Below are 26,243 nucleotides of genomic sequence, written 5' to 3' on the forward strand. Positions count from 1 at the left end.
CCTAATCTTACAAGGCTTGGAAAAGAGGCAGGCAAAAGGAAGAACAGTGCTGAGACATTCCCATTTGTCCATAGCCCATACTGGTGGCACCCTAGGTCCATAACTCCAGCTTCCCCATTTGCACAAGGAAATGAAAGAAAGAATGAGAAAACAGACAGAAAATATTTCAGAAAATGCTAGTGGGTTTGCCAATGGACAGTGAATTATTTCAGACTCAAAACTTACTGTACTGTCCTTCTTAATTAGAGATTCCTTAAAGGATGATCTAAGAGCACTCTAAACACAGCAGGCTGAGCTGACCTGACAAATAGTCTCCTCTAGAACACCTTTGCTTAATCAACAGTTCTGCCTCCTCAAGTGGAGGAAATGGTGAGAGGAAATGGTCTTCAGAGCTGTGTAGTTTGAACTGACTTTTTCTGAATCACACTGAGGTGACTGGAAACAGACAACCCCTCCTTTGATGCAGAAAGAACATCACTCACATTTGTCCTTTATCCCTGAAAGCAAGGTGTTAAGCTGTCTCTCAAAGGTTGGCCTATGTGTAGGAAGTATGGATTTCTGGAGTCTAGAGTAGTCTAGATGCAAACTTGGGAGCTAGAAGTACTACTGAAAGCCCCAAGAGTAGGTTTAGTGACTAAATGGATACAAAATGTGCTGCACTTCTCCTGCTGGTGAAAAATGGGGGAACCCCCCCCCCCAAAAAAAAACCCAACAAAAGAACCAACCAACCCAAAATATTTCAGACTTCAGGTGTTCCAGTGAGCTGCATCCCTTATATCAATGGGTAGAAGTAGAAGGAACATAAAGTGATATATGCAAGCAATAGGCTTGACTGCAGGAGACAGGAATTCAGATCTTCCGAGCTGATGCACCCCACTGCATGAATGATTCCTCCTACAGTAAGGGTGACTATAAAATGCATTTGCAGCTAAAGTAAAAAGAATAGGAAAGCGTATACAGGCACTGTTCTGGGGCTCTGGGTTCTGTTCTAGCTCCTCCTCCTAGACACACTCAGTCTTTCCTGGGATGCTGCCTCCCACCTGGGAAACTGAGATGACTGTTCCTTCTCTGACACAGTGCCACGAAGATGAAATTGCCCTACACTATCATGACCTAAAGTTGTCAGAACAATCTATCACTAAATAAACATGAACACTCAAAATCTGAAAATGATAAAGCATTCTATCACAGCCAAGTAAAATGCCATGTTATGAACACACTTGACTTTATCTGATCAACAAGAACCATTAGGAGACAAACCCTCATGTTGCCCCTTTGTGCCTCACCATGCAGCAAAGATTAGCTAACTGCAAATTTGCCATGCTCTGCCCTGCTGAGTAAGAGCCTTAACTAGTGCTGCCTGGTAACTTTGCCATTAGATGTTCCTCTCCTGCAGCAAATATGTCAATATAGTTTTGAAATTTTAAATCCAGATAAAACATTTAAATTTTAAAGGAAATACATCTGCAGACAAAGAAAGACTTAGTGGCTAAGAGCTGCTAAGAGGATAGTATCAATCACACCTGAGTTACATGACAGCTCTCACCACTGTTTTTGGCATTTCTGAGACCACTTGCTCACTTTGGCAGGCAACAGAAATAATTTCTTACTAACAAAGCAGAGAAAGGCAGTTTCTTTGCATATTGCTTTCATTCTCCATATTGCTTTCATTCTCCATTAGTGCTCTTGCAGTTCCATGAAATTCTTGATGGAACAGCAAATTCAACTGGTCTCCTGTATAAATGATAGGGACAACTAAGGTGTCACACTTTAACACACACAGCCATGTAACTCTGCCCCTAACCTTTACCTTAAGGCTTGTGACAGTGGTTTCAACCTTCTCCTCAAATGATTTGAAAGTTGGAGAATTCCTACAAGAAAAAAAAAAAGTTGAAGGAAGGAAAAAGAGTCAGTTGTAAACATCATGGGATAACGCCACAATATGATCAGTTCTTACCAGGCAACAACGCCAGGACAGAATGAAGGCTGCCTGGCAGCACAGGGCTATAGGCTGATAAGCTATGAACACTCAACTTGTGCTCTGTCAGTTAAATCCAATCACGATAATTGGATGAGTATTTTTTAGCTACAAATTTGCAAAAGCAGAACCTGCCTAGTAATGGAAAACAAATGGTGACTGGCCTGCCTACTCTGTGATACATTTCTCATGCTCTTAGAAGAACAGCCTTAGAATGCTGGTTGTAGAGCTGCATTTCTACGGTTTTATCATTTTTGTTGTAGCTTTGTCCATTTGTGTTGTTGCTGTAAACAAATGAACATTTTTTTTAGCTGATGAGCAAGTTTGTAACCTACATTATTAAAAAGATGACAAGTTTAATGTCCTGAGGATGAGAAAAAGGAGATTAGAACTACATAGGAAGTGGGTCCCAAATGTCTTTGAGGAATCCTGACCCCCCCCTCTGTAACTTTGTGACTGCAGACGTATCCTGCTGCTTTCAAAGACAAAGACTTCAGGGAGACTCTGTGCCTAAGGTGCCTCTCTGACAAAGCTAAGCTTTTCTCTGTGTTCAGCCAGCACAAAGGACTTGGGCAAATCTGTAGTGGGTAAAGGGGACCTTCTGGTTCTCTCCTCCTCACTTGACACCTGAGAGCTCAATTATAGTGCTCCATACATTGTGCTTCATAATTAGTGAAGGCTCTGCAGCTCAGATGCTGATGTCCAGCACAGTTCCTATTTCTGCAAATACATTTGCATCATATCCCTCATCAGGCTAAGTTAAAATGACCTTAATTTAAGGAAAGGGAAAACAAAAGCCAGTTGGAAAAATGATGTAGATTTTGTTTCTGTTAATTAGATGACGAATTTTTCATAGGGCAAGAAGGGTCAAAAGGAGAGAGAAACTGAGTTTTATGACTTGCATTTGACCCATAGGTCACATCAGTGGGTGAATGCTTGCCTTAAACTATTCACCTGTTGAAGCTGAATGAATTAGCATCCATCATATAGTTAGGAGATTTGTTTTTCCCACATGCTTGGCAAGGAGGGGGGATATTCATATATTTACAGGCCAAAGGAGTAAAAAGAAAGCTGGATTCTAATTTTATTGAAAAAATAGTCAGAGCTTTACTTGAACAGATGTCAATATTGGGCTGCAATCAAGTAAAGCATGATTATAGCCATTAAAATATGAAAGCACTCATGTAAAATCCCTCCATAGGAGCATGATCCAAAGCCTGTTCGAGTGGAAAGCATCTCTGACATTAATGGGCTTTGGACAATGTTCTAGAGACAGCAAAACAACTGAATTTCAGATTCAGTAATACAAACCTGATAACAATCAGCTACTCAAATATATCTCACAACTACTTCATTTACTCAAAGGCTTGTACAAGAGATTACACATTTAATACAATTAAACTAAAAAAAAAAACCAAAACAGATGGCCTGTCCTACAGCCCTCATCTACATGAATAACCTTAATTGATTGAAGTGAGACTATTCATCTAACCAAAAACTGCAGGATCAGGATCAAAGTATGCAAATCCCCCTTAATTACACTGCTGAACATTATCATAGCAACAGAATATGGGTAGCATATTACCTCATTGCAGGCATGCTTATGGAATGGCGAATAGAGTAGCTGTAGGACAAAGGTAAAAATAAAGAAAAAAAGCTGTAAAATCCAATTTCCAACATGATTATAATATATTTTTTTAAATCAACTTTAAATGTACATATACATATTTTCAAGAGTGCTGGTTTTCTTCCTCTCCTGATGGCAACAGCTTGTCAAACTCACTTGTGAACTCCAGCTCACTCTCAGCACTAAAGATCTTGCTACATCATTCTCATGTCAGCTGACTAGCAATGGGGCTCAAAACAATTAGGCAAAACAGTTCCTGGAAATATGCATTTAAGTGGCACAGGCTCCTGCTATCTAGACAGACACACAACATGTGAGAGTGGAACAGAGAGCCATCCCTGTGACTCAAAGTAACAAGGGATGAGCTCCGTGTTGGGCAAGTGCAGCACACCTCTGGTTTGTGAACATCCACAGAGCTGGCTAAAGGCAGTAGGTGAGCAGGCAATTGCCTTTGCCGCACGTGCAACATATACAGTCTAAACAGCCAGTGCTGACTCCCAATTTGAACAGGCTCCTGCACAACTGGATAACTAAACAGCTACCTTCAACCAGAGAGGCAGCACTCTCAGTTGTCCACATCTCTTTCAGATGTTTCACCTCCTCCTTCACCCCTCAACTTTACCAAAGGTAGGAAGCTGTTTTCCACAGCTCTCGTCCAGCTTTCCTTATGACACTTCCCTCCTCAGGCTTCCCAGCAGCAAGAGCATTGGAAGGTTGCAAGCAGAGGATGGAGCCTCTGCATCAAATCATCTTGCACACCTTTAAACTTGCAGATGACCACCCACACTAACTGCTTGACTTGCATTAACCAAATTCTCCCACCTGAGCCATCAAAACCAACTCTGCTGTCACATCATCACCTGTTCCCCACTGCTGGGAAGCATCAAGCCTGTTCCAAATAAGAATTTTTATTTAAGATTTAAGAACTTTCCATATGCACATTTAGATCTGAGCATTTTAGGTAAAGTGTGCGCTGCAGGAGTATGTCTTTTTTCAAAAATCCATGCATTGCCACTTTCAGCGTTGACTGACAGCTGCAGCCTGGTCTGATTGAGAACAGTGAGAGCTTTACTTAAAGAGCCACTAACATTTGGCTGCACATAAAGCATGATTATAGCATTAAAAAATGAAAGCTCTCATACAAACAGTATATGTGTTTTTTCTAAACTGTACAAATTCAGAGCAGCATTGAGTCCATATACAGATTTTTCTTCCAGATTAAAGATTCAGAAATGGGGGTGGGGAAGGGCAGGAAGAACTATTTGGCAAGCAAGTGAAAGAGATCTAATACGAAATGTTTGCTGTTGTGTATATTTTAAGGCTTCTGCTAAGCTCAGATTGACGAGAACAGACAGCAGTCAACGCAAATGTTTCATGTTCAATTTTGCATATAATTTTTAAGAGTTATGAAAGATTAGCCCAAACATTTCACAAGTGCACCAAATCTTTAACAATCCTAGTTAAATTAAACAAGTATGCTTGCCTTTTTAGTCTTGCAACATATGACAAATAGGCACAAATAGAGTTTGGAAGTATTTCAGCATAGGCTGCTCCTCTTCTAATAGCAAACATTCCAAATATGAAGGTTTAAGTAAGAAGACTACATTCTGCCAAATTAAATTCACACAGATGAGAGACGGACATGACAGACAATCCAAACATTAAGTGCAAATTGCACAATATTTATTTATTGAGTTCATCTTTTAATTTCTCTAAAGAGGATGCAGGTTATAGAAACAGTGGCAATATCTTCTTTTAGGAGAAGCCTAAAACAATAAGGATTTTTTTAAAGACATACATGTCTGTGATGGTGATTAGGGCAGAGAACAGAGATCCTTCATGACAAAGGTCGCTTAATATTACATTTTGGTTTCATGTCAGAGTGAGATAGGAAGGTCAATCTATGCCACGTTTTGAAGTTTTCTCAGGGAAGTAAGAGTCCATGTTAGGATAATTTAGCTGAATGGAAAAAATACTCTTGGGCTTTCCTGTACACTGAAGTCACTAGAAGGCCAGAAGGACTGGGAGGGGATTCAGGGCTGTTCAGCCTTTCTGCAGGGTGACCTGACGTAAAGCCAGACTACTTATAGAATCTTTGAGTACACATAAAATTGTTTTCTTATTCATCATATATTGAAGTGCATTATAGAATCAATAAGTTCAAACTCTAAATATAAAGAACTCTGTTATCATGTTCAGAACTTGGCCTACTATTGGAAATTTTGCCAGGACTCAAGAGTCATGGCAAAGATACTTTTGCTTCATTGAAGAGGAGGTAATTAAATACTTTATAAAATCTTTCTAAAACTCAGCTGAATAGAATTTTTCCTGTTTGTTGCTTTTGTTCCAACCTCTGACAGAAAACGATGGTTGAGAGAATGCAATTATGTATAAATAGGTTTTCCCAAGACCAACATCTTTTGAACACATTCATTATTTGAATTTCAGACTAATATACTCAAGGCAAACACTTCGTCCAGTCCATTTCTTGTTATATTCACCGTGCTGTAAAAATAAAGCATTACACTTTAAGTAGCATATGCTTTTATCCTATATAATGATGCTAAAAGGAAAGAGGTTACTGCCTTACAGTCCATAAAACAAACCCTGGCAAATACAGAGGCAGTATTCAAGGAGAGTAATGTTTCTTACCTAATTGAATGTGATCTGTGGTGGATGCACAAGGAAAGAAAAGCAAGAGTTAAAAGTAATAGGAAAAAGGAACAAATATATACATATATATCTGTGACATGTCAAACTGCCCAAGGAGAAAAATAAAATAATTTGCATTCAAATCTTGATGCTGGAATTCACACTAGAATGTGAATCAGTTAAGATCCCTTCAAAGCAAAAATTTTCACACAGTCCTTCACTATGCAGTCACATATTCTGTATGGATTGGATAACAGAAGTATTGTCTGCTAAGTTTTGTGTTCTCTTATTAGATCAGATTTAAACAATGTTAACTGGTTTCCCTACCCATATCCTACCTTAATATTATTACAATATAGGTGTACTGGAATTGTACATGTACATCAATAGTAAATGTCTTTTTTTCCCCACTGGATTTCTTAATCATCTCTCAGTTAAGAAGGCTGGGAAAAAATAAGGGCTTTTAATTCCTAAAATGACATTTTCTAAAAGACTTGTGTTGAAAACAATACTTGAAACACTTTGACACTGTGTTCCAGTTCACAAGAAACTTAATTAAGGCAGCAGAACTGGGAAAGGCACACTGATATACAATATTCAAAGGATGTCGTTAATGTTCCAAAGTTGAGACATGATGAGGCAGACATGATGAGCCTCTCTTCATCCGTGTTACTGATGTAGTCTTTAATTACAGACCACTTCAAGGGAACACTTGTCTCATACAGTGAGCCAGATAGATGGTGCACACTTAATGAACGTCTCTTCAATACTTATTTCTCACATCCTTTCTGAATGTGTGGTGTGATGCATTATTTACTGCACAACATTCATTCCTTCCTCCAAAGAAAAGTATTGATTTATTCAGGCTTATTTACAGGGTTTTACATATCATCATGTACATTGGTGCTTCTTCAACAGTCATGGGTTTATCTTTTTAACACAGTTCTGCTTAGACCAGCTTAAGTAATACTGTTGCCATATACAGCCTCCTTTTACTACCTGCTGCCTCTCAGCAGCAGCCACCCTTTTCTCCATGCTAATACAGATACTTACACAGCCATATGATAAGGAAATCTGTTACTGCAAACCACTAAAAACCGGCACAAATGAATGGGTGTCAGTAGAAATGAGAGAAAACAATGCCTCACCCATCAGCAAAAGAAATGCTTATGAAATTATGTTCTGAAGCAAGACAGTATTACTATTTCCTGTATAAGGTTATCAAAGACAGAAAGGTTTAAGAATGGTAGTTTTGAGCATGACAGTATCTGAAGGAATTCAGTTCCAGCAACAGTTTTAAGTGCCCCGAACATCCTTAGATCACAGAAATTGTAAAAGGCTGTGCAAAAACTCCACCATCACCACAAACCACAACAAAGAGCTCCAAAAGGCACAACAATAAAGGCACAGCAAAAATCAATTCCCAAAGCGCTAAAACAAATTATGCCTGAGCCATCACCAATTGATATTGGCCCAACCTGCTTCTAAAAACATTAAATGAGAGAGATTTCATAGCCTTCAGAAATAACCCCTGTTCAGCTGCACATGTGAGCCTCCAGCCTAGCATTTGCCAGGCCCTTCTCTGCAAAGCTGGCTGGTCAGCACTCCCCATCTCTGATTTTGGTTTTTTTTTTTTTCTATCTGTCAATAAAGCACCTTATACTTTCCTATGTTGAATAAATGTGGAATTCTAATCCTCGTGTCTAAAGTGCTTGCATACTCTACCACTGCACTCATATGGGAATTCAAAGTGATGCCATTGTGATGCCTTCATCTAACCCAGTAATGAAAATGCTGATAATTAATAGGCTCAGGACAGATGCCTGCAAAATCCTGCATTATGGTGAGTTCCTGAGACCTATTCTTTGGATATAATTTTCAACTCCCTATGCTCTCTTCCTGCTAAAGCAATATCACCTAAGCTGTATTTCTCCAGTGCTGCAAAAACAGTACAGACAGCCTTATCAAAGTCAAGCTCTATGACATCTCCTGCCTCCCATCTATCAGCTATGACAGGTGCTGTCAGTTCAAGATAATTGTTCTTGACAAACCCTTTTATGTTTTTGTCTTCATGCTATCTTCTAGATCCTTAGAAAATAACAGGTTAATGCATTCTCCCAGTATCTGCTTTGTATTTCCCAGAACTTTCCTTGCCCCTTGCCAGAGGGATGAACTTTGCCTTACTCCACCCCTCTGGGGCCTCGTGCCTTCTGTGCTGATTCCTGTCATCTCTGAGGGGCACAGTCATGCCCCCAGGCTCTCCCTCCCTGCAGTCTTTTGTCTCTTTCCACATGTGCCTTCCAACTCCTGGCAGGAATGAGGCATTATATTATCTTCATTCATCTTGAGAGCTGGCTCATCCCAGGCACTGAATTTGAAAGGGGTCTGTGTGATCATGTAATTAAAGAAAATGTATGAGACAGCTGAATGAAGCCTCTATAGGCAGTACAACTGCTGACATCCTAAATTGCATGCATGCCTTTGTTACCTTAATCTTTAAATACATTTACTTGAGTAGTAGCAATGTATGTGGTAGTGTGCACATAGTAGTGTAAGTAGTTTCCTTTTTTTTCCCCTTTTTTTATTTCTTTTAAAGCAAACCAAAAACCAGAAAGTCTCCCACTTGGTATCACAACTTGTTTCTAAAAAGGTCATCAGCAGGGATGAAACTTAGATCCACACAGATGGCTGCAGAGCAGTCCAACAGTACTGCATGAAAAGATCCAAACTTTAGCAGTATGTAAAGGGGAAAGGGGTAAAGACCCTCAACTCTTATCACATCTGTGCTCTACATAGCAAAAGCCATGTTAAAATGTCAGCATAATAACTTTAATATTGAGACATCTGAGCCCATACTATTGCCTTGTAAGCGACCCGAGACCCCACTCTTCCCCTTTGCCTTCCATGTCAGAAAAATATTAGAGACAATATGAGCTGGGGGTGGAGAAGCAACAAAAAATCTTGATGGCATATAACTAATCACAAGAGCTATTCATAAAGAATCTATTATCTCAGCTACATTGCTAGTGTCTGGTTTGTATCCTAAAGCAAAAGTACCAGTACACTGTCTTTATATGCATTTCTGGTATTTCTAGTAACATGATAATATTTAGGATAGGATGCATTATGACTGCAAATAGACCATACAAGCACTAATATAAAATTCAGAAAATGTAAAATGCTACTGATTATTCATGCACAAAATGAATTAGAGAGTTGTGACACCTGAAAGCCAGGGTGGGGATGAAAGAGAAGCCCAGCAACTGCATGAAAAGCACTTGGTCCCCAAAGGCTGTTCTTTCAGACACAGAATTTTCTCATTTTTCTTTCTTGTAGATTTTATCTTCTTGAATGCTAACACAGCAGAATAGCACATTTGGAGGAATCTATTTGGCCTGTTGCTGTTATATGATGTTTTAGTAATATTTTTAGAGATAATACAAGGTTAAAATTAACATACAGCATCTTCAGAACAGAAATATATGTTTCACGTAGTGCTCTGTACAGTTGACATAGCAAGCAACATAGAAAGCAGAATTTTGTTTCATAAAGAAGGCAGGCTTCAGTATTTAGTCAGGCTGACTACAAACCCTTTCAAAATCACCATCGCCACAGGCAGGGGGTAAGACTGCTGAACATACTGGGAATTATGATGACATCTGGATTTTAGAAATCAGTTTCAAGTGTCTGCTCTGAATGAAAGCAGAACAGGGATTTGCATCTGGGTGCCATTGGTGACTATCAGCCTTAATGCCTAACCAAGAGAATTAAGCTAGAGTCTGATGTTTGTTTAAATCGGCATTATGGGAGGGGGTGGTGATAATCCATATACTAGATCCCTGAAATAAAATTATTTGGATTAGCAAAAAAAGCAAGTAAACAATGACACAGAAAATTCCTGCCTCTTTACAGTTAACTCCCACAAACACAACTGGGATTGGAAAGGGAGGGGGAAGATTTTTAAAACCAGGTTATGTAAGTGATAAGGTTTACAGTGTGACCCCACACAGAACTGCATCTGCCCAAGCTGAGCCAAAATCTTAGGCCAGCTTTGTTGCTGAGGGAAGCATACTAACCATCACTCCAGATTTAGGATGTTCAGCAGGTGCAGAAGGCCCAAGTCATGCCACTCTTTCTATAACTATGGGAATCTGGCTAGACCACTTGCTTCTTCATCAAGTGCCAAGAAAACTCTCCTAACTGAAAACTCAACTGAAAACAATAAGTGTCCACAAAAAAGGCAGTGCTGGTAGTTCATATTTTCTTGAAAAATTCTTAACCAGGTTCAAGAAAAAAAATTCAATCAAAGGAAGCTACAATAAACCAGCTTCTTGATTAATCAAAGTGCCTAGGGACTCAGCCTCTGCCTTGAGCCCTTGGCTAAAGGGTTAATGGGATAAATACCTTCCAAATGCCCTCTGAGTGCTAGTCAGAAGGATGATTTCCAAGGGGATGAGCATTGATAACAACAAAGGCATTTGGTAACAGTGATTAATTAGGGGAAATAACAAAGGATAAACATGATCTATTTCAGTGAAGACATTTCTGCTTTGCAGTTAATCTCGCACCCTGTGCGAAGCATAAGTAACAGGAACTAAGAAATCTTGAACTGTTAAAGTCATCCTTCCCTTTGTGATCAAGAGCCAGCACTTAAGGTATTTGCACACCAACTCTTTGGTCACTGCTGTAGGGTCTAAAGTATGGAAACAGCAACAGCACCTGTTTGCTAAGCTGTAGGCTTGTCTTTTTTACAAGAGAAAGTGCTCGGAATGAACAGAAAATGAAATGGAACACATGCATCACACACATCTCATGCACTTCTCAAAAACATAGAATACAACTATAAATGCATGCAAGGCAGAAAGAATATACAAAGGTAGCAAAAAGGCTTGTGAAAGTGACTCATACAACTGGAGCCTGGAAAGAGGGAACTGAAGTGAAATAAAATAAAACCACAGGAAATAATGACTGACATGAAGGACAGAAGAAGGACTCACTCACTGTTTCTCATAATGGAAGAGCCAGAAGGCATCAAAAGAAAGACATCAGGGAGACTCCAAGTAGGGAATGAATGAGTGAACAAACCACACACTTTACCACATAACTGCCTATTCATCTGGGGAGACATGAGATGTTATGAATGTCAAAAGCTCATACAAATTAAAATAAATTCTAAATAAACTAATTAAGAAAAATCTTAAAAACTTTTAAATGAAAGCTCAAATCTATGTTTTAGAAAGTTTTCAGCTCTCAGATTGCTGAATGCTAAAAAAAATGTAAGAGGAAAACACAATTGCATGCCTTTTTTGACAAGAGGCTATTCTTATACCCTTTGATAGACATATACTACCCATGAATGTTTAACTGCATCAAGTCAAAAATTCTTAGTTATGTTGATACCCTGGTTGCAAGTCATGCACTAAATTTCCATTTTGAACTGCAGTGTGGAAAAAGACACTGTAAAGCTGATCATATTGTGATGAAGATTTTCCTTTTTTATTTTCACCTATAAAAACAGCAGCACTTCTGTAAAGGGTTTATTAAACTGCATGTAAAAGGTAGGTATAAAGGGGAGACTCTAAAGATAGCTTAAGATTCAGATTAAAATTTAAAAAGTGGAAAAAGAAGTTTTAGCTGCCAAGAACCATGCTTCAGCCATTTGCAGCACACACAGGTCTTAGGATATGGTTACCTCATAGAATACAAAATGACAAAAAAGTGAATATATACCAATATCTCTAATAAATGAGACTCTAATTCTGCAGCTCAAACAATACATTGGAGAGTTACCCATGTCCATTTATTTCATCACAAAAAAGAAAATCAACTTCTTCAAACACTCAAGAAGTTCTGTAATCTTGCTACCTAATGAAAACTGGAGTGCTGGTTTACAGCGTACAATTTCTGCTCTCATGCTGAGGGATCAACATTTTAAAAGCCACATCAACATATAAAGCTTGACACTGAAGTTGCATTTAAGTGACAGTTTTTGTACTGACCTCAACTCCTGTTACTTCTATCATATCTATTTTTATACAACTTCAGAACAAAATTTTGCAGTACACTTCGAAAAAAATGACAAAAAATAGCCTAAAATATTTTTTTATCTTTTCACAAGCAGCTTCTAGGCAGGCTTCTTTTCTTCAGATGATATTTTTCTCCAGAGTCCATGTATGAATAAAATTGGGTTAATAAAGATCTAACAGCAATTTTTTGTTCCATTTTAACTTGTATATTTCCTTGAGCTTGCAAAGTTATTTCAAAGGGATTTCCAACTGTACTTTAAAAAACAAACAAACAAACAAACCAGGACTCTAATAAAAATTACATCTTCATTCATCATTATACCTTCTTTTCAGTTAAAAACATGAATGCTGCAAAATACTCAAGACTACAAACTACTTGAACCCGTAAAACACTAACGTAGAAGTAAAAGAAGAGCTGACAAACCATTTATACATTTTGTTCTCAAAATAAGACCAGAGAAGCAGCAGATGCCTATACCTCATATCTCCAAACTTCTTGCTGATAGCTGTTCCTACATTACTGATAGCTGCTGTTGCTTTTTGTCCTGCATGGCTCAGGGTCTCATGTGTTTTCTTGTAACTGAAAACAAAAAACCAGAACAGAAACAGTGGTAAGTATTAAAAAAGAGCAACTAGAATCCCATGCAATTAATTCCCTTTTCCCTTATTTCCACACCTTAAAGTCCCAAACACTGAAGGCTTAAGAAACAAGGTAACTGTAGCACAAAACAAATGGTGAGGAAGCCCACTTCTGCACTGCTTCCCAAGTGCAGTTTAATCCTCATATGAGCAAAACGCTCTCCCAGAGCAATCCTTTGCTGTGTCTTTCCTGCTGGCAAGTAACATCCCCCAGACGGGCCAGCACATGCTGTTTAAAAGCAGAATATGGCGATTTGTTGAATACCTGTTTGATACAACTTTGGTTTACGTAAAATCACATTTACATCAAATAAGCATTCTTACAGCACACACTGACCTCGTGGCAAAATCTGTTATCTGGAGCACAGAAAAGAATCAGGACAAATACAACTCTGCTCTTGCAAGCGTATACATATTAGGTACATTTAACAAATGCACTTCAAAATGATTCTGTGATATTTCACATTGGAAAAAAATTGATCAAATCTGTTTTTATATGCTACAAGTTTCCTTTTTTTTATTTTTTAAAATTTCTTTAAAGGAAGAAGGTTTGGGGAAGGACATAGAAAGAAAGATGAAAAGACTAGACAATGAATGTATATTGTTGGGATTGAATTCTCTTAGAAGTTACTAATTTCAGTTATAGCATACAGATTCAAACAAAGAATCACCTTAATTACTGTTTCAGAATACATGCTCTGACCCACACAGACCCTTCAGTAAAGTTCTCTCTTAGAGGAATCAATAAGCTTTTCTGCACAGATGCTATTCTGCTGACTAAACCAACTCTCAGCATGTCAGAGCCTTTCTTCTGAGTAAATTATCTGATACTCCCAATGACGCAGACAAGCTCAGAATTAGAAGTACTGACCTAGTAACAAAAGGAGAGCACATTATAATCAGTCTTGTATCCTGTGGTGTGTGTTGGCAGACAAGAACTGAAGAAATGATAGTGAAAAATTCAGAAATACAACTCTACTGGTTCTAATTCTCCTTTGAACAAAAACTATAGAACTGCAAACATGTACCAAAATACACTGGAGATTGATTAAAAAAAATCCCACTGCATAATTCCTGCAACAGAGTATTTTCTTCTTACTTTTATGTATATGAAAGCAATATGAATTTGTGGAGGTAGGAGGGAAAACAAGATTAATGTTTGCAGCATGGCACATCACTTTTTATGTCATGTCCTTTTAGCTCCAGCAGTAGCTGTTGCTGAAAGTCCTCTGTTCAGGACTGTGTTTTACAAACCACAGGTTGGATGGCAGATGTCAAGTAATGCTCTGGTCTTTCAGACAATATACTTTGATTTTATGTTCCTAAGCCACAGTATTTCTTACATCCTACTGGCCTAACAAGTTCTGAAACTGCCAAGTGAAAGGGTTCCCTCTATGAATGTACTTGTCTCTGTCTTCACTGACTCACAAGGCAATCTACAGGGAGCAGCTGAAGACTAGGGTACCAATTCCCTAGGAATCTCCAGTTAGATAAGCAGAATCAAACAAAGGTACAACGCTGAATGCCAACAAGGGCTAAAACATGGCAACACTGACAGGAACACATATTATAATTAGGAAGGAAGGAGCACTGGTTATGCCTGTTTTGTTTATTCTGATAAAATACAGAGAAGATGGGAAAGGTTGTTTTCACCAGATCTCATTTCTTCTTCGCCAGTCTGTCCCTGGACATAGCAAGAATTGCAATGCTCTTATTTCAGTGAGGCCTCTTTCTCTAGCGTAACTAGTTTAACAGCTCTGTCATTCTCTTGCTGACAGTAGATATACTCTCATATAAACTAGAATGGGATGAGACCCTAAAAAAGATATTAATGATACTTCAGCCAAACTATAAGCACGTAGCTTTTTGATAAGAGTTGCCTACAAAAAAAATAAAAATCAAATACTCTAATGCCTGTGGCATACAAGTCTTAGACAGTTTGCGGACAGAGAAGTTTCCTAAACCATTCAGCACAAGTGGAATTTTGCTGATGACAAAATGAAGGCAAAGACTTGACTTCCAGGTCTAAAAGATCATTTGTAAAACAACCTATTTATGTATAGGTTGAATGCACATAGTAAAATACTTTGCAGATATCCTTCTGAAATGATTTTTTGAAATGACACCTTGGAGTTAAATTTATTGATAGGCATATTTAACTTTATGATAAAATATCTCCATGTCTTACCTTTCTTCCTCAAGTTCTTCACACTGTGTAAAACCGTTAAGAGAAACAGTTCCAAATGCCACATACAGCAGACAGACTCAAATTTCACTGAGAAACATTAGAGTCCCCTACGTATTTCTGAACATTACGTTGGTCAGAATACACCTCCTGGGAATTGGCTGAAATGACACCAATTTTGGTATTCCAACAATATTGTGTTCTCTGCAAATCTTGTAAACCAAACATCCTCCAGTATTTCTACTAGCAAGGAAGACATGGAGACTGCATTTGTGTTCCTAATACTTCTGACATTACATAAGAGCATAAATCCAGCTAAAACTATTACACAACTAGTCTTTTTTCAGCACCAACTTCATCAAAAATGACCTTTGATATGAACGACTCCTCCCTTCAGCAATGCTGAAGATGAGCTTTAAAAAACAATAAAATAACAAAGGTGAAAATGGAGTATAACATACAACACCTGTCAGCAGAGACAAGAAGCAGCAATTTGCATCTCAGTAGAGCTCGCTGATAGATAGCTTAAAAATCAAGCCCCCTCCATTCCCTCCTCTCCACCATTATGCATATCACTATGCCTTCTTCATAAATAAATTATCTTTCCACAGAGCACATTGCCTCACTGTAGTTAGTTATACTTTGCATTGACATTTTGATATATGATGCACAGTATTCTGGCTCAGATATTTTTATCCTTGTAGTTACGTCATATTTACAGCATCCATTTGATGACTCTCCAAACACTCTGGTAACAATGATCTCTTCAACATATTCTCTTTGACATCTGGGAATATTTGCAGTTATATGTAGCATAAATTATCTGACCCAGCAGTTTTCATTATGTCATGTAAGACACAACAGTTTTGTTTTAATGCACTGAACAACTTACATAATTTTCAGAAATCTTTATGAGCAGAAATAAAGTTGGATATTCTAGGTAAGACCTACAAACACTTACTAATTGGAAAAAGTGCTGTATGTATGGCTTAAGTCCTCCTTACACCACCAAATGCTATGCATGCTAAGTTGTCTACACACTCTCATCCTGTGAGCAGCCACTGCTGGCAATCAGCAGGTGAGTACTGACCACTCAGTGCATCAGAACAGGTGACAGCAACTCAGCTGTCAGTCAACCAGCAGCTGAAATTAGACCAGTGACCCCTAAACCTTATAGGCAGAAATGCTCCGGCACAAACAAACTCAGATAATTTAGGATACAGATATTCAAGAAATAGCACCTTCAATCCAACCCATGGCATGCATTTTTACACAAAAACATCATTAGGGTCTATGCTTTTCTTACACTAATACAAAGGCACCTTAACCTCCCTGAGTTTATCAGCATTATGCCAGGTACCCAGTAGCATTAGTAAAAGTAGAAACAGGCTACTTGATTTATTCAGTTAGAGGAGGAAGGCTTTCTCTGATTTTGCGGCACCTGAACATACTCTATAGCACAGAAGAATTGCTGGCAGTGGTTAACAAGGATCATATTCCATGCTTTCACTTAGCGCTTATCAGTAAATATTTATAGTGTATTTGGTAGACACAAAAGATTAAACAAATATGTCAACTGCTGTCACAATTACAAACTTGTAAATACACTCACCTGTGAACATTTGAACATTTCCTTTATATATGACACCAAACTATGAATTTCATCTATCAACTTCTGATTATAATTTTGTTTTTAAAATAGGGTATTTCTTTAAAAGAAGCAATTGTTTATAAAATGGATTATTACAGGTTATCACAAAATATGCTGATATTGCAGTTATACTCTGATAATATACCCAACACATTTAAAAGAAGTTTTAGACAAAACTCACATCTCCAGTGCTGTAACATACTACTTAGACGAAGTATATTTGCAGCATATTTTGACTGCATTTTCGCCTGACAGTTTCATATACTACATTTAGTTTATACTATCCCGTGACAACCATGTCTCACTAGCTGATTTTTACAGCCAGGGAAAGCAAATGTAAGGAGAGACTGTGTCATAAAACACAACATGTGAAGGAAATAATGATTCATAAGGAGTGTAGCCAGGCGGCAGCCATATAGAGAGGTCAGAGAACTAGACATTTAAATGACCATCATCTGCAGGATAAGACAGGACAGTCACACTCATCTCAACTCAGTACAGAACTGCCCTTCATGTGGCAGAGTTAAATCTAACCTTCCTTCATAGGTGCAATACATGGACTGCTAACAGAAGTAGGCTATACATATAATATTTATATTTTGCATGGCAAGCTGCACATTTGACCCACTACAGTAAATTATAAAAAATTAAAATTCAGCTTCTGTAAAATTAGTAGATCTGCACATTTGTCATTGTGCCTCTCCATGAATGCTTGCTGGTAAAATTAATTCACTTGAGAAACGCTTGTCTGTGATAAAGCTTACATAAGATGTCACAGAATGCAAACAATTAACAACAAAACCATACAGTAGAGCAGAGCCTGGTAGCACAAGCCATGCCCTATAGAGCTTGTTTCTTTTCAGTTTTCAAACCATTAGTCAGCTTAAGAATGGCTTTTCTGGAATCAATGTAAAGCATCTGGATATCTGAGAAACTCTCAGCTAGAAAACTATTTTTCTGTTGATTTTCTAGGAGAAGTGGGGCTCAGCATTAACTAAACTGTGCTAATGCTCAAATGAGATAAATGCATATATGAATGGCAGATAATGTGTACATAAAACATTCTCTATTCATATTGCTATTTTACCCAGAAATGAACTCTAAACTGCTGTGAGCTGTTTTATTTGTTTTTTTTGGTTGGTTTCTTTTTTTTTTTTAGTACTCTCTTGAAATTCATTCCAACTTCAAAACCAAATGTACTTTTTTTGACATCCTTCCCACTGACAGGTATGTTAAGAATTAACTGAAACTGTGATGGCACTTGGATGGGTACATATGCCTAAATCAAAGGAGGTATGCCCCAGGTAGTCCCTCTCCCACAGACGGAAGGGCAGAGCTGCAGAAACTGAACCTCTGCAGGCTGCAGCCAGAAATCTGTGTGCAGCACACAAGAGATGACTGTTCAGCTGGCTGGAGAGAGTCACAGGTCAGAAAAGGTGCCAGACAAAGGTGACAAACATTCTGGGCTGTTGTACACTGTAATCTTCAAACACTTGGGAAAAAATGGGGATACAGTTGTGTGAAATGCATTATTTGTGCAATGCAGCATAGAGTGGGGGAAAAAGTAGCAGTTGTGGTACAGTTACTCTCCAGGTTATTGGCTTAAGCACAGATGATCTTAAGACATTCAAGGCCAAAACTTCACAGCTCTTCACACCTTAAACTATGCCAATAACACTGTCTATGGGCTCTGTATTGTATATTAGATTAACAGAACCTATGTCAGCCTTCCTTTTCCTTTCTTCCCCTTTCTTTCTCCTTTTCCTCCCTCTCCCTTTCTTTTCTTTTCCCTTCCCTTTCCTCCTCCTTTCCTTCCTCCCTTTAATTTCCTTTTCCTTCTTTCTCTTTCCTTTTCCTTCATTTCAGTTTTTTCTTTTTCCCTCCATTTCTCACTTCCCTTTCCTTCATCCCCTTTCCACTGACACTTTCCTGGATATTATTAATCCTTGTCATTTCAAAGGTTCCAGTTTACATTCAGGCCTCCCTTCCCATCCTTACTGTTACATATACACATATACAGATAACTATAATACACGTATATATTTTCTGTTCCACAATTATAATTACAGCGGGCTTTTCCCTGAGAAACAAACATTTGGAATAGACCACCTGACCTTGCTACAGAGCTTCCAATTAGCTGAAGGTCCTGGTGCAAACAAATGGACATACATCTGCTGGAAAAGGAACAATGAGAACAGACTAAGTTAACTTCTCCAAGTCCTTTCTCCAGCCTTGTGACTCCACCCTTCCAAATTCAAGGACAGATATACATGTGGAAAAGCAGTAAAACAATTATCTTTGAAGATGGCACGAACATTGCCTGATCGGACCCAAAGCTCCCTTTACTTCCATACAGCACGGGCTCGCACACAGGTAACGTACTTGCTAAAGTCAACACGCAATTTCTTCACTTACACAACTGATACATTTACTTGAAAATTTAGCAAAGAAAACATCAAAAGGTGATTACACATTGCAGAGAACGGAAACACCCACATTTCTTTTACTACCACTCATAAGAAGTATGTGTGTGGGAACATAGTATACTTAATTCCTAGAAGTCACAGTAGGACTGTGGTTGTCCACAAGTTATATCTGGCTTCCTAAGAGAATTCTGAACCTATGGAACACATTACTATATATTTAAAGTTATATAATAAAGACTGCATGTACTGTAGATTGTAAGCCTAAAACACATGCAGCGTAACTAATACTTTCTATTTTCTTATCACCTGGCAGAAATTTGAACTATAAAATATTAGGTTCCAACTGTTTGTGGAAACCCATGCAATTGTCCTCCAGTTACCTATTAACAGAACTAACTTTGCTCACATAGTTCAACCAGTAGTCAATGAATAGATCTTTATTCTGCCTCTGAGGGAAAAGGCCAAGTCCATGTTGAATGCTCTTGTCCCAAATCTCAATTAAGTACTACAGGTCACAGCAGAGCAACATTGAAACTTTCCTAAAAAAACTCCAAAGAGATTAACCATTTAAAATAGAGGAGGCTTATGTCTTTTAACAGCTGATAACATTTCAAGAAAGAATGACCAAGGAGCTTCTGGGAACTATTAGGTTGGAGTGAGGTTATTTGTGGGTAATTTTACAGATACAACTGCTCTTTAGAAACTCAATAGTACTGAAGTATCTCCCAAGGGGACAGGACTATAATATCTTATGTCTTTTTCCAAAGAAGTACAGAAGACCACCAAATTAAAAGCTGAGGGACAGAGCTGAGCATGGCTACACCATATATACTTAGCAAAGGCCAAGGTATCTTGTGGACCCCTTTCCTTAGTCCCTCTTCTTACCCTGCTTCTAGCATCTAAATAAAAATTAATTACCTATTTTTAAAATATAAAAAACCTGCATTGCTAAAAGCTATCTGAATATCCACCCACCTCTATTCACTGAAAACCCAATCATTAAAAATGTGTGTGTGGGAAGTCGTTCCAGTTGAATGCCTTACCACCGTGAAAGCAAATTAAACTCAAGGCAATCATTTGCTCTCTAGATACTGATCTCCTCTATAGTAGAACCCCCTGCCTCCCCCAAACACATAGATTATACTAAAAATCAATGCAGTGAAGAATAATATAGGAAATCAACAAGGAATTTGAAAAATGCATAATGATTCTGGTCATAAAAAATGAATGGTTTCCAGGTGCCTTTTATAAAATGTTGGAAAATGCAAATAACATTACAGCTTTTCCTTATAGAAAAATAAAGCTGATTTAAAAAAAAAAAAAAAAGCTGTTCTGGTACAGAAAAAGCTGCACATTATTGTTGCAAATGTAACGCCTTACCAGAGGTAGTTAGAATTGCTTTTGCATACCCTAAGCCATAAATTAATAGAAAAGAAACAGACTGTACTAAACTGTATGTCAAGCCTAACACAATCTCCAATCTATGGAGAACATCAGCCCACTGATGTCTATCCTTCCTCAGTGTGAAAACTACTACCTTTGGGGTTTTTTCTCTCTTTTTAATTGTAGCAATCCTTCAACGATAATTTCTGACATCTACATGTCAAGAATGCTCAGCCTAACTCCTAAGCTACCTGTGGCCATCCATTTAAAATGTAAATGCTTTACAACAGTCAGAATCTCAAGTTAAAATTTAGTCATTACAGGTGGCATCCATCCTGTGAGTTAGGTCCTGAGTCCTAACTAGGGATCAAAAACACTTTACAGAACTGTTGCTGAGAGAAGTCCACCCCTCTGCCTCTAAGTCCACTCTAACCCTAAGAATCCATCCCTAAATGGAGAGCTTAAAGTGGGTTTAATTTACAGAGAAACACAGCAGCTAAATGAAAACAAAATTTGCAGGCATGTAAATATTTTGAACTTTTATTTTTTTAAAACAGCCTTTCTTCCTTCCTAAATCAGAGAATCTTGGTGAGTAATACTATTCCATTGCTATTTTGGTACAGCAACAATGAATCACCTCTGTTACTTAACACATTCATTCTTATGAATGTTGGATTACCATGATTTGTACTGGCATCAGTGTACTGGCATGAGTGTCAGCCAGAATTATATAGCAGTGGGACCATGAACATAAGAATTTTCAGGGGCACAGATGGGCTCCTGCTGCTCAGTTCCACATAACTATTTCTGGACACTTATCGCCTAATGGCTTGCTGTTTCTGAAAATCATCTCAAATAAAAAGTAGCAGCTACCATACTGACAAAGTCTCCTAAGTCTATCCTTGTGGAAAATGTCAATGTCATGAAGGAAAAATGAAAAGCTATCTTGAAAAGCTATCTTGGAATTTGCTACCCAATTTCAAGTAAAAAATGAAAGTTTTTGTTTCAAAATGTTGCTAGTGTCTCCCAGTAACTCTAGCTCAGGTGTTTTTGTTCCCCTCCTCTCTTCTAACGTTTAGTGTTTCTAAACTACCCTCTCCTAACACAGGTCACACATGCTCACCAAGCCAGCATTGATGCTTCTGCTAATGACATGTCATGAGAAACAGGACTTAGATGAGAAACTTGTCCAAAAGTTAGAGATAGGAGACATACAAACTACATTTTCTATTAAGGAGTTTATGCCTCTTTTGACTTCCCATGAAAATACAAAGAAAAATTATTTTAATGCAAAACCATACATTTTAATATATTTTTTTCAAGTCTCTGCTAGTGCCTTGAATGCACCAAGAGACACTGCAAATGCTTCCCACCACTCCCCTGAGGCTGGCTGCAGGCTACCTCTGACACTGCACAACTGTGCAACCTTGGGTGAGACTGTGATCAAAGTGCCATGAAAGAAAGAGTTGGGGGAAGTTTTGTTAAGCACATCTTCCCTTCACTTTGGAGCTACCTTCCCTTCACTTTGGAGCTACACTAAAGCTTAGATTGCATTTAAGCCCAAGTCATATTACTGGTATGCATCTATCTGGCTGGGTACCTCATCAATCTTGAACTCATAGATTTGACTCCCTGGCTTGACCTTGGACCTGGCTCATCAATACAGATGGTAGATCTGAACTCTTGGCTTGACCCTCTTTACTGTCACTGGACCTGCTCTGCTCTCTTTGTTCAGATACTGTGGGATTGCTCCTTCATGGGTGATGCCACTGCCCTGCCTGCCTTGCTGTCAACTCTCAGATCAGCTCAGTTGTGGAGCAGCTCACTCTTGCTTCTCCTTAAGTGTCAAATTCAGTTGTCAAATGAAAAGGAAAAAAAATATCAAATGACTTTTCAGACAGCACTTGATGAAAGGTGGGTGGTTCTTTCTACCAATCTTGCTATTAATTCAGCCCAAAAAGTTTGAGAGGAACATGGTATGTTCATATGTGTAAGTATCAAGATCAGTACTCACGCGGAAGTCGTCTGCACATCATGCCAGCTTTTGCTAAAGTTCTGCTTCAGTTCATTCATCAGACTTATGCCAAGCTTTTGTTTAATTTCAACCAGGTGCTTCTCTTTGGCTGCTAGCACTTGCCGCAAAGTTGAAATTTCATCCTCTAGCTGAGAGAAAAAAATGGGGAGGACAAAGGTGTTAGCCTGTTCCCACAGAATGATAAACACACATGATGTTAGGAGGTTAAATGAATCTCACATAAACTTGTGTTTTTGTAGGTAACTACAGAGACAGAGTCAAGTGCTTGTGGAGATCACAAAGGCATGCCCAGAACAGAGCTGACACTACATTAAATTAATGTCTCAAACTGTGTCATTCATCTATGTGCACCATCATACACATGCATCTGATAAGACAGAGAACTGTCCAGTAAGGAAGTGACTTGACCAAGATCTGCCTTAGGGCATTAGGAGTCTCAAACATCAGCTTCTCATTCACTGGTAAAATGGGAATGGGCAGGACTGGACAATTCAGGCAAAAATCTGTCTTTGAATGCATAGGCTTTTAACTTCATATTTGCAGATTTTTAGTCTTCCAGTCCTCAAAAAAAAGATGCAAACTCACAGGAGCAGGTTAAAAAACCCAGAAAAATCGCCTGATAACATGACTTGAGAGTATCATAAAATGTTATAATCCTTGTCACGTAAATTTTACTTAGGTATTTTAGGCCCTACATATTTCAAAATAGCAACATAAAAGTTTATAGATGGACTGTTAACATGAGTGAGCAGGTCCTACCCAAAGCATAGAAGCACTCAGAAGACACAGCAGATTAACCTTTTCAGAGGTCTTAGTCATTAACCAAACTGTGCGTTTTCAAGTTGTAAAGATGCCATCCAGCCCAAATAGGGGGATATAATTCTTCCTGCAGTGGACATTTTTTTGAAACATTTAAACAAAGCCAGTGTTTCAACAAGGCAAGGACCAGAACACAGGGCCAGAAGAGGGACAGTAGAAACATCCTGCCACTGGCTCAGGATCTTGCCCCTTGGGCAACACTCCTGCAAGCAAGCACAGGTTTGCATTCCTCATCTGGAAGCTTCCCAATCCAATCTATACAAGCAGCACTCAGAGGCACTGAAGCTAACAAGGGCAAGTGACACCAGAGCAGCTGCCTTTCACTTCAGGTTTAGAAATTCCCTTACCAAATGTGTTCCTTCTTCCATATGTTAATAGGATAACATATGGCAGTGTATCTGATTACCATATGCTAAGTTCCCTGGAACCACAGTCTCCCTGTGATATAACTCCATAGGCTGCAGGGAATGATGCAAGCACCAGCTGAAACAGTGCTGACCTCCAGGGCTATATTTAGGACACCAATACCAGCATTATTTTTATTTTACACACTCTGCTTCCCTGTAAAACCGGCTGTAAACTCATTGTTCTTGGAAAAGTCTCATCCTTGAATCCCTCAGCTGTCAGTTTCTCTTTTGTCACTACCTGCTACCTGAATTATTCAAGCAGCTCAGGAATTAAGCAGCAAGACTGCGAACACAAAGCAAAACCATGATCTGAGTGAAGCAGATATCAGTATTCACCAATGCCTGTGATGCCAACACTTCACCTGTAAAATACACAACAATCCAAATTGCTTTATTCTTGCCCATGTCCTTTATGCTCCATTATATTCCTAACCTGCAAATGAAACACTGTCAAGAGGCAGCTGTCAAGAGCCTCTCTTCTGACAGGATAACTGGTTAAATGGTTACAGAAAGAAATCACAAATGTCAGCATTCCTCAGGCAGCAGTTCAGAGCTCCCTTTAGTTGTTTCCCCCAGCAAACCCCTTAGTGCACATCTGCCTGAGTAACATTGCTGAAGCATTTAACTTAAACCAATACCAGTATGCTTACTTGTACTTAAACATTAATGCTTTCCATGTGGGCTAGCACTAGCCTGATCATTAGGTACCTGGATACATGAACATTTGAGGGCTTCTGTAAAATTACTTTCCATCTGTTCCACTGAATAGACATCTAAAGCTGTAAAGCCCTAAGCAAGCATTAGCCATGTGCTCAATGGCATAAGTATGAATAACATTTTTGACTAAAGAAAAATAATTTAATATTTTTTTTAATACAGTGATCAGTTTTGAATTGACAAAATCCTCCTCAAGTTCCATCATTTTGAAATAATGACAGATACAAAACCGCCCTCAAGTGCTCAGATATCGGTGACTGAAGACTTTGAAGTAGGTAGAAAAGTTTAGGGACTTACAGTAGGATACTGAAAAACATTTAAGTACGCTACATACCTAGCTCCCATGATAGTCAGGCGTCACCTGCTTAGGCATTTTTTAAAAGTCCTTTCATATAAATGCAGAGTCTGTTATGAAACTAGGGCTTAAGTCAACAGAAATACAAGCTTCCAAGGCAGTAAGCAATTAAAATATTAAGGGGCCCCAACAGAAAACAGAAGCCAGCATGGTTAAATGTAAGTTAGATTAAGTATCTTTTTTCACTACTACTACTACATCACCTAAATATGTCGTGGCCCTGTCTGACTGTTCGCACAGCCCTCCTCGGTGGACTGAATCAGGTAAAAGCCATCACAGAAGATCTTTTAACCAGATCCACTGCAGAGTGATGCACAAGTACCTGTACAGGTACAGCATAGGGGACAGAAACAAGTTGAGATGGAGAAGAGAGAAAGGCAGTGATGAAATAAAGCAGCACATGTACAAATCATATAGCTCAAATTTTACACCTCTGGGTTTAGAATCTGTTAATACATAAGTTTTCCCTTGGGTGAAAAACACCCAGACACATCAGGGACACTCATAAATAAATTTAGGCATAAGTTTGCAGAAAAAACGTATTAGCATCTTTCCTCAAACTGGGAGCAAACATGCAGTAACACACACTGCTGAACTTAGAACCTGTGCATCAGCTAGATCAAAGCAGATAGCTCCTTTTCTGAAGGTATGGGAGGGGGAAGACAGAAAAGAGTAAATGACTACTTTGACAAGTGTAATGGAAGGACAACTGACAGCAGTGAGCAAGTCTCAGCTCACAATCTCAGCCCCCATCGTGACTCAAGAGTCATTGTACCATGCTTCTCACAGCAAGGGAGGAAGGGAGAAAAGAAACCTGTTCTGCTAAAAATCTTCTGGCCTTATGTAAAGTTTTTGGGCTACAATTTTCTGCTATTATTCTGAAAAGTCAAACTGACCTCTGTAAATTCAAATGACTGCTCAAATTTTCTGTAAGAGTTACTCATTTTAGATCCAAGGCTTGTTTAGAGTCAGAGCCCTGCTGTGTTAGTCAGACTACAAATACAAGAACAGAATGAGTCCATGCTCTGAGAAACTTCCAGCACAAAGAAACTACTAGCAGGGGAACAGGAATAGAGGATACAAAAAACCTGTCAAAAAAAACCAGCGGTGCTTGTTCCTCTCTTAATGTTGGAGAGGGAAGGAGGAAGAGGAAGAAGACAAAGAATACATACAGCAGATACAGCAGATGGAATATACTTTTTCTGTTTAACTACATGCACAACAGCTGCTCTCAACAGCTCCCCAGTATATCAACTACTGATAAAATTAAGGATGATTTTTACATTTTACAACAATAAGAAGAAAGGTGTTTGTTCCTATAGGTTCAAACTGGTATTACATAA

General features: G+C 38.6%; 1 protein-coding gene across 5 annotated transcripts in view; it reads right to left on the reverse strand.

Moving 5' to 3' along the window:
- The window catches only part of TPD52L1 (TPD52 like 1), a 53,085-nt gene that overhangs the window by 3,739 nt on the left and 23,103 nt on the right, over positions 1 to 26,243 (reverse strand). For 4 of the 5 annotated variants that reach the window (XM_051792294.1, XM_051792298.1, XM_051792297.1 and 1 more), the window contains exons 3-7: positions 22,582 to 22,730; positions 12,762 to 12,863; positions 6,258 to 6,272; positions 3,564 to 3,602; positions 1,811 to 1,871 (exon numbers count right to left, since the gene is read on the reverse strand). In XM_051792294.1, coding sequence (XP_051648254.1) covers positions 1,811 to 1,871; positions 3,564 to 3,602; positions 6,258 to 6,272; positions 12,762 to 12,863; positions 22,582 to 22,730 — 366 coding nt within the window. The remainder of the gene's footprint in view (positions 1 to 1,810; positions 1,872 to 3,563; positions 3,603 to 6,257; positions 6,273 to 12,761; positions 12,864 to 22,581; positions 22,731 to 26,243) is intronic. The other variant, XM_051792295.1, reaches the window with a different exon arrangement.

The sequence above is a fragment of the Manacus candei genome, unplaced genomic scaffold, assembly GCF_025592945.1.
Source record: "Manacus candei isolate 608988 ecotype Guabito, Panama unplaced genomic scaffold, ASM2559294v1 h1tg000034l, whole genome shotgun sequence".
In the NCBI taxonomy this organism is placed as follows: Eukaryota; Metazoa; Chordata; class Aves; order Passeriformes; family Pipridae; genus Manacus; species Manacus candei.